The following is a 14,547-nucleotide window of genomic DNA, read 5'->3' on the forward strand; positions in this document are numbered from 1 at the left end:
GTGTTTTAGCTCAGAACTATGTTCTAGTCCTAAAAACTCTATACATTATATTTTAAATTTTTATTTCTAAAATTAGTTTGGTTCGCTATTAGGATAATAGCTTTTTAAAGTAAGGTGGAATAGTTAAAAACACGCAAAGTTTATTTGATTTAGCTGTACCATCCAGTCCGTAGGATGCTGTTCAATATAATTAAAATGAATAAAACGATAACACTACTTTACAAAAATTGCCAAAAGTCTGATCGGTTGTTTAAATCTCATCTTATTTTTTTTTTTTAATAAGTGTTCACATACTTGAGCCAAATATATACTGTAGGGGGATTAGACATATTTTCTTAACCTCTCTTTTCAATTCTCTGTAGAGTGTGATGATTCTCTCATAACAGTTCTTTTTTTATTGCCTTATATTAGCTTTTCGTACAACAACCATGCTCTGATCTTCTCATGCTCTCTAATGCTTCTGACACGTTTAAAAACTTGCTAGGAGCATTTTACAGACATATTTACAAAATACACTTTTCATGAGAAATTTAAGCTATTTTAGAATCAGTCCGATAAAAAAAAACCAGCAAATTATGACTAAAATAATACTATTAAAGGCTGGGTTATTTTCACAAAAAAGTAATACGGCACGCACTGGAATTGCAACTTTCATGGCAAGCATAATGTTGATGTTTCTTCAACATACTCTGATGCTCATGTATGCGTAGGCACTATGTTGCTGTATGAGTAAGTTCATAGCGGACTTTGTGTACGTTTCTTCGCGTTTATCCGCACAGTTAACTTCAAAAGAGATTTGCGCAAAACACGACTCTTTCAAGAGAGTAAGAATGCTCTCTCATCGATAGTTGAGATGTTTTAGGTCGGAGATTCTGAATTTTGTACGCATTTTTTTTAACCACTCCATCACTTGCTTGAGCATTTCTCCTCCTGACATGTTCTGCTTAGTTCCCTCTAAAAGAAGAAATACCGGTATTGATGTGAATAATATGAAAAATGCATGTGAAAGCTTTCAACTTGACTATCGACTCTATTATGAACAGTACCATCTATTAACATGAACCTAATTTAAGTCTGCATGTTTAATGTACAAGAGTAAACAAACACTTGACATTGACACAGATCATAAAAGAATTAGTAGACAATCAACTAAACATATGTTCATACTCTTTACACAAATACCGATCGCCCAAAAGAAATACTTGTTTACAAATGCTTTATTATTATAAAGTTGTTTAAAACTAGTTTTGATTAGCTTAGAAAGTACAATTGTTATTTAATACACAATGCCTAGATATAAATGGTTTTCATTTACATTTAACTCATTAGTGATACACCAAATATTTTGCAAACATAGATTACGTTTGGCCTACTTCGTGGTACAGTCGACAACTCGTACGTCATTGGTTCAAGCCCCGGACGGACTGTGCCCCCATACATAGTACTGACTATCCTGCTAAGGAAGGAAATCTGTAAATCACTGAATGCCAATCCCCACTAGTGGTACAGGCAGGTCTTGACCGACAACGGTTGTTTAGCCAAAATGGAAGAAGATCATCCAACTGCTAATGGCCGCAAAATAAGGGATTCCACCAACAGTATGAATAAATGGAAACAAATTTCATAATTTGCTAATTGTTTTTGTAGACAGCTATCTCAAAAGTCAAATAAATTAATAAGTTTTACTCGTCCTCACTTTAAATCAATCAGTGTATACTTAATTTACAACATGGAGGAAGGCAAAAGGCGCTTTTTAACAAAGGCAAAAAATGTAGCTAGCAGGTGTATAGGAAAGGGAAAACAATAGTCTGTTTTACGTAGATTGATCAATTCGAAGTGCCGGTTCAAACGGAATCGTATCAGTGATTATAACTCCGCTTTTGTTGTTGGTCGTTTTTCAGCGAATGACGAAAACGAAAGTTTCTCGGCAAGGAATTTAAATACTGGAGATACTTTCTAAACGCATCGAACAACTTTATAATCAAAATGACTGAGTCTGAGCAACGAAAGGGTTTATCACGTGATCAAGATGTTACATTCACGACTTAACATCGTGCCCATCATTGGTTTAACAGTATTGCAGCGCGAATCGTCCTTGTGCAAGACTGATTACTGATTGGGACCGAAAACAGCCGAAAATACCGCATATCTCGAATATCCGCGTAAGTCGAATCTCGATATTTCCAGCCAAAATATCACAAATTTTCGTATAAGTTTGCACATAGGGGTAATTTTAGATACTTAATTAATTATTTGATACTTATTTATTTATTTATTTACCAATATATGTGTCTTGCGCTCTTGAGGCTGAGACAAACTAAGTACTTAAAAGCTATCCTACACCTAATCCCTAACTTATTCCCCTAACATCTCCCTTGATCCGGTGTCGCCAAAATTGAATATTAATAACATCCTTTCTTTAAATGCGTTGGTCGTTAAATTAAAATCAAAGTGATGGGACCATGTATTGAATTGCCTTGTCATAGCTAGTAACGGTTCGTTGTATCCATATAAGGTACGCCTGTTCTCGCCGACAAGTAAGTTGACAAAGGCAAAGAGGTCTCGAAAGTGCGTATCTTCTCTAGTAAACAAGGGACGTCTAATTCGTTTTTTAATATTTTAGCAACAAATACACATTGGTTAACCTTTAAACGGTGTTCGAGCGTCTGTAGGCCAAGCAGAAGGCAACATGAACGATATCTTAGCATGGTTGTAAGTCCTATGAATTGGTCACATTTTAAAGCAAGTCTTGTAAATTTCCATTGTATTGCCTCTATTCTGTTAATCATCGTAGTGCAATTCGGGAACCAAAGGCTTCACCTATCAGCGGACAAGACAAGTAAACAACGACTTAAGGCTCAAGACATAAGACATCATTACTTACTTATCCGGCGCTACAACCGCCGCTTTGCGATCTTGGCCTGCCTCAGGAGTGTCTGAAACCGCTCGCGGTCTCGCGCCTTCGTCTGCCAGTCCGTTATCACGGCCTTAATGGCGGACGCTTCCAAGCCATCTTGCCACCTCAGTTTGGACCTACCACGCCTCCTCTGTCCTTGTGGACGGCCTAAAAAGACTTTACGGGCTTGGTCGTCTGTTTCCATGCGTACAACATGTCCAGCCCACCGGAACCTGGCGAGCTTGATATGCTGCACGACAGTGAGGTCGCCGTACATCCCGTATAGCTCGTCATTATAGCGGCTCCTCCATTATCCTTCCACACATACGGGGCCAAGTATCCTTCTGAGCATTTTCATCTCGAACGCGGCTAAGAGGGTTTCGTCAGATTTGGACAGTGTCCATGTCTCAGAGGCGTTTGTGAGTATCGGTACTATGTAGGTACTATATAGTCCCAGCTTCGTCCGTCGCGACATGTTCTTTGAGGTAAACTTGGCCAGCATCCTTGTGCGCAACTCAGCTTCCATGCTATTGCCGTTGCTGACCTTTGACCCAAGATAGGTGAATTGTGGGACGACTTCAAAATTGCGTTCACCTAGCTGTACGTCACGCTTACGTAGGTTCTGATTATTTATTGGTAGGTCCGCTGATGTTGCCACCATCAGTTTGGTATTTGCTTCGTTTATCTGCAATCCGAGGCTCTCTGCCGCCTGCTCGATCCCTTGGTAGGCTTCTGCTACATAGGAGAGCCGCAGACCAATGATGTCTATATCATCAGCGTATGCCAGGATCTGGGTTGACTTATAGAAGATGGTTCCCGTAGTCTCCACCCTCGAGTCGCGGATGGCCCTCTCTAGCGCCAGGTTGAATAGGAGACAGGCACGCCCGTTCCCCTGGCGCAGACCCATGGTGGTAGCAAAAAGTCCTGAGAGTTTTTCATCCACCCTCACCTGGCAAGTGACTTTGGTCATAGTCATTCTAACTAACCTTATCAGTTTGGCCGGAATTTCAAATGAGCTTATAGCGTCGTACAGTTTTACCCTGGCTATGCTATCATATGCGGCTTTGAAGTCAATGAAGAGATGGTATGTGTCATTTCTGTATTCAGCCATCTTCTCCAAGATCTGCCGCATGGTGAAAATCTGATCAGTGATTGATTTTCCGTTTCGGAATCCTCTTTAATAGTTTCCGACTATCTCTTCGACGTGCTAGACAAGGCGATCCTGAAGAATCAGGGAGAATATTTTATAGGCGGTATTCAACACCGTAATAACCCTGTAGTTGTTGCAATCCAACCTATCTCCCTTCTTGTATATGGGGTAGATGATGCCGAGATTCCAATCACAAGGCATCGATTCGCTATTCCACACCTCAGTAACAATATGATGAATCTCGTTTTCTAGTCGTGCACCTCCATTCTTGACCAGTTCAGCTGCTATTCCGTCGGTTCCGGGTGGCTTGTTATTTTTCAGCCGACGGATAGCCTTTCGTGTTTCTTCTATGCTAGGTGGCAGTAGCATGACTATCTGCTAGTGGCGCTTCTAGCTGTTCATTAAACTGGTCGTTGAGTAATTCATCAAAGTCCTCGCGAGAGGACCTCTGGCTGGTTACTGATCAGATCTCCATCCTTGTTGCGACAGCAGGTTACCTTAGATACGTTGTTTCGGTGGCCTGCTATCGCTTGGTAAAACTTTCGTGTCGGTCCGTACGCCTCTCTGGTTTGCTCGAGTTTCCGCATGTTTTGCTCTTCCAAAGCATGCTTCTTGGAGCGGTGAACTTGTTTCTCTTCGCGTCTGAGCCGTGAATATTCTGAGCCGTTGCTGCATTGCTCGGTATCAGTGGCGGATCTAACGGTAGGCGGACTAGGCGGTCGTCTGGGGCCCCGTCGATTTAGGGGCCCCGTAGATCGCCATTCTATAGTATATTCATTCATTCATTCATATTCAAATTTATTTGTCTACCTTTTGGTTACACAAATACTTAAATAATACTTATTACCTAATTTCCTAACCTAACAAAAATGAACAACAAATTATCTAAAATTTGAGAAAATTTTTTTTTAGAAAATTAGAATTTAAAATTTAAAAATTAAAAATTAAGGCAGCACGGGATTATGGAGGGTTCTAATGCGGGATCGGAAAGAGGATAAGGGAAGGTTGAAATCAAACATAGAATATACACAGTTAAATCGACGAATTGCACGAAGAAGGGGGTCATTACGGCCCACTGCAGTTCGGCGGGAAGGGATCACTAGGGGAGGGCGGTTTCGAAGAACACGGTTAGGGGCGTAGAAAGGGATAGAAGAAAGAAGGGAAGGAGAATCAATATTACCAAGGAGTAATGCGGCAATAAAGGAGGATTGGGCATGGGAACGGCGGTTTTCCAATAGTTCCAGGCCAAGCTGCCGACACCTGCCCTCGTAAGGAGGTATGGGGGAGGACAATCTACCCAGGATTTTACATATAGCAAACCTGGTGAACGATCGCTGCACCCGCTCGATACGTTCCACGTGGGTTCGAGCTGTAGGGGACCAGACTACTGAGCAGTACTCCAAAATCGATCTGACCAGAGAGCAGAACAGAGTCTTGAGGCACATAGGGTCGGAGAAATCGCACGCAATTTTCTTTAGGAGACCCAATGTTTTCCGCGCCTGATTGACAACTGAGTCAATGTGGTGGCTGAAGGTGAGGCCTCTGTCAAGCAAGACACCGAGGTCTTTTACGACACAAACACGATTGACTGGTACAGAATTTAGGACGTACGAGTAAGTGATTGGAGACTGCGAACGACTAAACGAAATGACGTTACACTTATCAGGACATAATGTGAGGGAATTACTAGAACACCAAGACGAAAAACGATCAAGAATATTTTGTAGGGAAATGCAATCACTAGGAGACGAAACTGGGAGAAAGATTTTGAGGTCGTCTGCGTAGCAGAGGAAACACTCAGGAGGGAGGGTGGTACGGACATCATTAATAAAAATTATGAACAGCAAAGGACTTAGAACACTACCTTGCGGTACGCCTGCACTACATGAAAAGGGAGTCGAAAACATATCATTAAATTTAACACTATAGGAACGATCACATAGAAAAGAACGTAACCAAGATACAAAAAGATTATTGACGTCAAGTTGTGAAATTTTATTTAGAAGTAAGGAATGAGGAATACGATCAAATGCAGATTTGAAGTCAGTATAAATAGTATCAACTTGTTTAACTGACTCTAACTGGGATGATACGAAAGAGGTGAAGGACATAAGGTTAGTTGTTGTAGAACGGTTAGGAAAAAAGCCATGTTGCTGAGGGATAATAGTAGAAGAGGTGAGTTTAAACAGATAGGTATGGATAATATGCTCAAATACCTTGGTTATTGCGCATTGTATTGAGATGCCACGGTAATTGGAAATGACAGACGGGTTACCTTTTTTGTGAATGGGAACTAGCCATGCTCGCTTCCACAATAAAGGGAATGAGGACGAGGACAAAGATAGGTTAAACAATTTTACCAATAGAGGGACGAATAGAAAGGGTGACTTTTTTAAAACCGAGGCTGGTATTCCATCCGGTCCAGGGGAGAAGGATGGCTTAAGTTTTTTAAGAGCTTCAGAGACTGTATTAACATTGACAATACCCTCAGCCCAAGCGACGGAGTTTAAACCAGGCCATATGCCCTCAGACTCCGTCAGAGGTTGACTCTCCGGTCTAGACAGACCATTGGCGAAATGCTCAGCGAATAGGGAACAGGTGTCAGCAGCATTGTCCGTAGTGACCGTACCGAGCGACATGGAAGTAGGAAGGGAAGAGGGATTACGACGCTTCTTGGCATAAGACCAAAAAAGTTTAGGATTACGGTATAACATGCATTGAAGCCTTCCAAGATACAACCTATAACTGGCCCGATTATAAATACGAAAAGCAGAAGCGGCATATTTGAAAACTCTACGATTATGCTCAGAAGGAGTTGAACCGAGTTTTTTGAGGGCACGTGTCCTATCCGCCTTTAATGACCGTAATGTAGCATCGTACCAAGGAAGGCGAGAGGAGGATTTAGAACGAGGACAACATAAAGGGAGAGCTGCCTTAACAATATTACTAAATTGCTCCACCGCTACGTCCACAGTGGAGGGAGAATCGGTTCTAATTTCTAAAAAATTCCAATCAGAGTTGATTATGATTTCCCTAAATTTTTCTAAGTTCATTTTCCGAAAATTTAACTCAGATTTGTTATCTCTAACATTATTACCATTATGCGGTAAAGGAACATTTACTACGAATTCCAGAGGTGGGTGATAATGATCTAATTTAACAATAGGGTCAATACTACAAGAAACTGGTGAACATGAATATGTCACTAACTCATTAACAAAAACTAAATCTAGTTGCCTCCGAAAAATATTTACGACCCCTGAAAGTTGACGCAGATTGAATTCAGCTAATCCATCTATAAAGTAGGATGAGGCAGGGTTAACGGCAAGCGGTGCGAAATAATCCTCATTTTGAGACCACGATAGTCCAGGTTGATTGAAATCACCGCATAAGACAAACAAATCCCTATCTTTCATGCGAGATTGTATTAATGTAATTGTATTGAAGAATGAGTCTAACGTGTCAGTATTCGAGCTGAGGTTTGGAGGTAAATACACACCACCAACAAAGAGTGAGTGACCGTTCAGTTTAATTTGAATCCATAAAAGTTCTAACGAGCATTGGGATACTTCAATGTGCAGCGACAAGAGCTTAGCGGAACAGGCAATGAGTACACCACCGCCGCGAGAGCAGGTACTGTTAGCGCTTGAACGATCACAACGATAGACGGTGTACTTTCGGTCACAGAAGAGGGGTGAAGGAATCGAATCGTCCAGCCATGTCTCAGTTAGTATTATGACATCATAACTCGCAACTTCGAGAGAGATGCGAAGATCCGAAAGTTTGGTTTTGAGACCGCGAGTGTTTTGATAGTAAAATTTTAACGGAGATTTAGAGTGCGAGTGTGTAAGTAGTGTTGCTATTGCTGCTGTGATGATCGAGGAGGTGACGTCGAGACTGCAGTGTTGTTGGTGGAGGCAGTAATGTTGTTGTTTGTTTCCATATGAATAGATACATCAGTGTTTGTGGTGACAGGTACGTGTGTATTTGTTGGTGCTGTAGTGGTAGTGGTCAGGAGATTTGCCGACAATGTAGAAATAGGAGCATTCCTACGATCCGTGAACTCTTTGAAGACAGTTCCGATCGGCCACGATGAGCATAATAATGCTTTCTTCTTATAATCCGGCGACAAACCGACTTTAAACGAAGAGAAAGTCAGAGTGCGGACATCGCGGTTAAGTGGCACCAGCTTAAAAACGGTGACATCCTCGATGCCGATTTGCTCCTTGACGAAAGTCTTCACTTCTAAGATTGTGGCTGTCGGGCGGCAGCGCGACAGGTACAACCAGAATTTAGGCGTTTCTGGTGGTAGGAGCAATGTGGCATGAGCTGAAGTGGCGATGGGTGCGGTGCCATTTAGAAGCGGGGAGGTGGCGACAACGGACGGCGGAGAACGGTCCATTAAACGACGTTTTGCCGGGTTGCTAAGTTCGGTGGCTGGTGTTGACGAAAGAACTGGTGCTTTGGATGTCGATGTCTTGCGTTGAATGGTGAATGTAGAAGTGTGTGAAGCAGGACGAGTATCAGTGTGTTGATCGAGTGAGGATAGTATAGACAGAGTTTAGCGAGGGCCCCCGGAAGGATGGCCGTTGGGGCCCCGAGGCTGGCGAATCATTTGTACCCCCCCCCCCTCCTCCCCGCCCCAACAACATTTACCATTTACAGGGGGCCTCAACTTGTCTTTCCGTCTAGGGTCCCCGATACCCTTAATCCGCCACTGCTCGGTATGCAGTATCGGTTCGGTAGTTCGGTCACTTGTCTGCATTCATCGTCGAACCTACCAGATTTGGTGTTGCCACGACATGGTGGGAGTATATTCTTTGATTTTGACTTGATAACGCCTATTTTCGAGATACGAACTTATCCATGATACTGTATGCTGAGAAAGCCCAATGTGCAGAATCTTCAAGGCAAGTAATTTATGGTTAACACTATCAAAGGCCGCTTTTAGATCGATATAAAGCGTATCAACTTGAAGTCGACAGTCAAAGGAGCGCACACACGATGAAACAAAATTTAACAGGTTTGTGGTAGTAGAGCGCTGGGGAACAAACCCATGTTGGTTAAATGAAATTTAGAAAAATTTTGCTCCAGCACACATGGATGTGACGCCACGATAGTTTTCAATGATATACTTGTCACCCTTCTTATGTACCGGGAACATAGTTGACGATTTCCTTACGTCATGCAAAGTGCCAGAATCTAAAGATACTCAAAAAATTGTAGAAGTGGAAATGATTCTGACTGAATATAACAGTTTTGAACCTTTTAAAATAGTTTTTAACATTCGATCTAAAGGGAAATTATTTGGAATTTTACAATTGAAGAGTCAAATCAGTACAAGTTGCACAAAGAACTGTCAAATTTACAAAACCGCGTATCTCCGAATCCGCGTATAAGAGATACGCGAGTACGGATCCGGACTGATCCAGACTGGTCCGGACTGATCCGGACTGGTTCGGACTGATCCGGACTGATCCGGAATCAAATCCGGTTATGATCCGGAGTCGGAGTCATATTTTGCGCACCGGAGTCGCATCACTACCCGAAAGGTGCTAGTAGGTCCGGTAGGTTGTTGTTGTTTGAACAGTTTATAGAGGCTTTGGCTCCAACGGAGTTTTTTCGCCTCTAATGGTCCGGTAGGTGCAAAAAATCATAAATGACTCCGACCCATTGGTGCAGCGAGTTCGGGTTGGGTCGGTCCAAGGTGGGTTCATTCCGACCCATGGTTGCAGCGAGTTCGGTTCAACCCGGATGTTGAGTAGTTGCGTGAAAGCATAAACGACTCCGACCCGTTGGTGCAGCGAGGTCAGTCCGACCCATGATGATTCGCCAACCTTCAACCGATCTTAGTCTAATAGTCTTCCTAAATTATGAGCAAAAAGAACAATAAATAACACGAGTATTAACATTATCGACCACCATTCAATTCTCACTTGTTTATGTGCTGTTATAACTGTATTGAAGTTTAGTATTTAAACAATCGTATCGTCGCTATTATTCTAGCGATGAACTCTATAGAATAGAATAGAACTCTATAGCTAAATTATTTAAATTTGTGTCAACGTTTTGAATATTTCCAATTCCCTGATAAACATGCACACAAACAAAAATATTTTGTGTTTTTTATTTCAATGATGAACACTTGCTTGTGCATTACACACAAGGAAAAATAATCCCCTGCAATGTAGCATAAGGAAGCTGCTTAGGCGCTATTTAGAAGGCTACCTTATCTATTGCAAAAGGCGAATTCAAGTAGCGATCGCTTTAAGATCGATCTTTATTATACCTAAATTAGCTGCTTTGGCATTTTTGGTTATATGGGATATTTTCAAGTGAAACCATATAACAGTGCAGAGGGCAGATAAAGCTGCATTACAGATTAAGCTCCACTGTATAAGCTATCCCACCAACAGATGGAAAGGATGGAAATTTAATTTACAATCGAGGAACAGTACTGAGAATGCACAAGAAGGCTCAAGAAGCTGGACTCTTTCACCGAGCCATGAATAACCAAAAATAGCGGAATTTGGGGCAAGTTTGCCACCTTAAGCATTTCAAGTTATAACTCACTAAAACGTGTTTTAAAAAGCCGATTTAAATCTCATAACCATTTTACATCTATTTCCTCACTTATAAATGAGTTTCGCTTGAAAAAAGTGCAAACAAAACAATTTTTGTAGCGTTTTAAAAAGGGTCCAAAAAGACGTTGTTTTTTGGGCTATGGGGCAAGACGGCCACTCGTATGGGGCAAGACGGCCACCTAGTTAAAATAACCGTATTTCTTAGATAATTTGAAATTATTACGTTTGTACCACTAGTGTATGTATTCCTACATGTCTTGAGTCACCAATGAACCCCTTTTCATCACAAACTGTTTCGCAATATGGGTTGTTGCTGGTCTGTTTTTCCGGAGTAGAATCCGCTCGTAAAAGCGCACCGTACCGCTGAACGCTACAACAATGTTTACATTTTTGACAGCTCGCGCCTATGAAAGATGGTGGCACACTTGCCCCAAATAGAGATGGCTCTTTTGCCCCAAAAGTTGTAACTTTTTTGAAATTGAATTTTTCAGTGACAAAAAGAAACTTTTTTTCAACTAACCCCACAAAAAATTTCATATTTTCTCAGCTATACGGTGGTGTAAATATTTTCTCGGTTGATTGTTCGCATAATTTTTGAGAGCTTAGTTGGTTGGATTAAAAAAATATAATATTCTGCTCAATTTTGAAAATCAACATAAATCAGTTCAAAACAATGGTAAATGTCGATTGGTCTATATGAAATTCGGCTCAGTATACTTAGTCATTGGAAAGCAACCAATTGTATTCACAATTGATCATTAAACTAAGGTTTTTAAGGAAAAATGCTTGGTGGCACTCTTGCCCCGTATGGCACACTTTCCCCAAATTCCGCTACAAAGAACAACAAAAAATAGAAATTAAAGAAAAGAAGGTAATTCTGGCCACTCTGCGTGATTGAACAATACAGGTAGCCCTCGTGTTAGGCGATATCTCGAATACGCGGATTCGGAGACGCGGTTTTCTAAATTTTATAGTTCTTTTAGCAAATGGTACTGATTTGATTGATCAATTATCAAGTCCAAAATAATTACCTTGTTTGCCCAAAGTAATGGCCAAATTTTACACAGCATTCAAAAGATGAATAACGTATTTCGGAGACAGCTTGTATGTTTGTTTGTTTTATTTTTTTTTACATCAAGTCGGCTGTCACGTTCGTTTACAACCGTGTTAAGACGGGTTCGGCATTCGTTCAAGTAGGTTTGAAAACCAACAACGCATCGAACAAACAAACTCGCCTTTGGTTTTTCGTTTTTCTTTCTGTGAGAATAACAATACTAACGCCGCTACCTCGTGTTTGTACAAATTAATAGCAAAAAAGACCCGCCGTTAGATAATAATTTCTACACCCAATCAACCAAGTGTTCCTTATATCTTAGTCCCATGGCATCGCAGAAGAGTGACGAAAACTGCATGGATAGTTCCACCGAAATTAATATTCCTGCAGTACCAGCTGAAAACAACGATCAAAGTCGAAACGATCCAGAATACTCAGACTTAGATGATCTTCTGACGGATAGTACTAGTTATTACAATAACGCTAAAAAATACTGGTCGAATGTGTCTCCCACGGTAGATGGGATGCTAGGCGGATTCGGCAGTATATCGTTCATCGATATTCGTGGCTCGGAACAGTTTCTAAAGCAGCTCTACAAACAAAAACCCGCTCCCGGACGCAAATGGGCCTTGGACTGTGGTGCCGGCATCGGTAGAATCAGCAAAAACCTACTTCTGCCATGGTTTGACCAAGTGGATCTGGTCGAGCAGGATGAGCACTTCTGCGAAACTGCTCGTAAGGAATTAGCAGACTTTACCTCAAAATTGGGAACTGTATTCAACTCAGGATTGCAAGACTTCATCCCGGAGGAAGGACGATACGATATAATCTGGGCACAGTGGGTACTGGGCCACCTGACGGATGAAGACGCGGTCCAATTTTTTGTTCGTTGTGCGAAAGGACTCGCCCGCGGAGGAATGATAGTGATAAAGGAAAATTTTACGACGAGCAATGTAGTAGACGTGGACCGAACCGATTCATCAGTTACAAGACCATTGTTACAGATGAAACAACTGCTAAAGCAAGGTAATATGCGCGTCGTCAAGGAGCAACGTCAAACAAGCTTTCCCAAAGAACTCTATCCCGTGTACATGTTGGCGCTAAGGCCTATAATAAAGAACTAAAATTGCCCGTGAACTCTGTCTTTAGATATCGTTTAGTGCTTTCTTTATATTTTGAATAATACGTTCTTTTTATTTCCCTATCCTTTGATCATAACCATAATTCCGTAGTTTACCCCCAGTAAAACCAGCATCCAGAGAAACCCCTGAAAAAGCTTACAAACATCATGCACACTATTATCTTTATTTTGCTACACTGTTTCACTTGTTTTTTTCATCATATCATCAGTTACCCTGCCAAACTCTCAAAGCAATTCACAACATTGCATGCATTGTGATCTTTAGAAAAATGACCTTGCATATGAGATAGGATTGAATTAATCTCCGCAAGGAAATCCAACTAGTATTCAGAAGGAGCATGTATCAAAAGTGAATGGTTAACATAAAATTCAAAGGTTCGTTGGTGCATTTTTAAGGTTAAAGGGAGGATTGAACGAGCCGACAAAGTTTCAATAGCATTCAGTTATGAATTCAAGGTTGATGTCCTAAGGAAAGTAATCACATTAAAATAGCGTATGTTGCCGTAATGCAAGATACCGTATCATAAACTAATCGCACCCAGTGAGCTAAAGTCTGGGGAGCTACACCTACAACATCGTTCCTTCTATTCTTGAATGCTCACACCTTTAGTTAGTAGCTGATATCGTGATTGTGAAGAATATCAGCACATATAGATCAATTTTTAAAAGCCTTTGTTGCACTACATGTGACAGTTTTTATCCAGCCTTGGTGGTAAAGTGAGTCAACTACAACACTCCTTTCCAAAATCAATCAAAAATGTTTACTGTAATTTGACAGAAATACGCTTTCTATTCTCGGTGGATATAAAGGTACGGCTCCTTTGCTGAAATACATACAACTTAACAATGGCTACAAAAAAAACAAAAGAAAACATACTTCACACAAAAACATGATTCCAACAAATTCACAAAAAATAACAAAATTACACAATTGTTTACTATTTCTTCGAAAGTACAGCGGAAATCGCGCACAAAATAGCTGAACTTATTTACAATGAAAACATCAAACACACAGGACATGGAGTAACACAAATGAACAAACAAAAAACATAATAATCTTTTTGCATTGTAAACATAACCGATACCAAATATTAGTAACTTAAAAGTAAACTAAATCAAACCAAGGGGTTTAACACTTTCCACAATACAAAGCCGACTGAAATCAACACCAATTAGAACTAAATATTAAGTAACTAACATAAATAGGTTGATATCCTAATCGGAATACAAACAACACGTATTACGTTTAGTGATTTGAACGAATTAGTTGTCCCAAAATTAAGAGATTAAGAAAAGAAACGTAAAATAACAATATTCCTAGGCACAGCTTTTCTTAATACCTTTCCAACATAACACAGTGGCGTCTTTTGCGCAATCTTACATTGCCATAGTTTACGATTTAGTTTCATTTTGATTAAATTGAATTGCGTATGATGTTTCGCTCATATTTTCTTCCAATACCAATCGACCGTTTTCTGCTTCCTTTCACACAGCTGTTTTGGCTTAACTTTGTTCGGCAATCTCTTACTGTGCAATACTTTTGCAAGATACCTTGTACAGTACCGTTCATTCCGTTTTTTTATATCCTTGTTTCGAGTATTTTCAAACCTTTTTTTCAGTGTCATATTACTAGTTTTGTGTAATGTTACAAGCGCGCGCGTGAGTGAAACTTTCCTGCAATCATCTTTCATCCGTCGTTTCGTGCAAACTAAACAAAATAAT

The 14,547-nt window shown here is 40.7% G+C and overlaps 1 protein-coding gene across 1 annotated transcript; it reads left to right on the forward strand.

The window, feature by feature from the left end:
- The first annotated feature begins 11,812 nt into the window (after positions 1-11,812).
- Positions 11,813-12,821, forward strand: LOC120956763 (N-terminal Xaa-Pro-Lys N-methyltransferase 1). Its single transcript, XM_040378488.2, has one exon. The coding sequence runs from the start codon at positions 12,011-12,013 to the stop codon at positions 12,806-12,808; it is 798 nt and encodes a 265-aa protein (XP_040234422.1). The 5' UTR covers positions 11,813-12,010; the 3' UTR covers positions 12,809-12,821.
- Positions 12,822-14,547: the final 1,726 nt, after the last annotated feature.

This window comes from Anopheles coluzzii, chromosome 3, assembly GCF_943734685.1.
Source record: "Anopheles coluzzii chromosome 3, AcolN3, whole genome shotgun sequence".
NCBI classification, from domain to species: Eukaryota; Metazoa; Arthropoda; class Insecta; order Diptera; family Culicidae; genus Anopheles; species Anopheles coluzzii.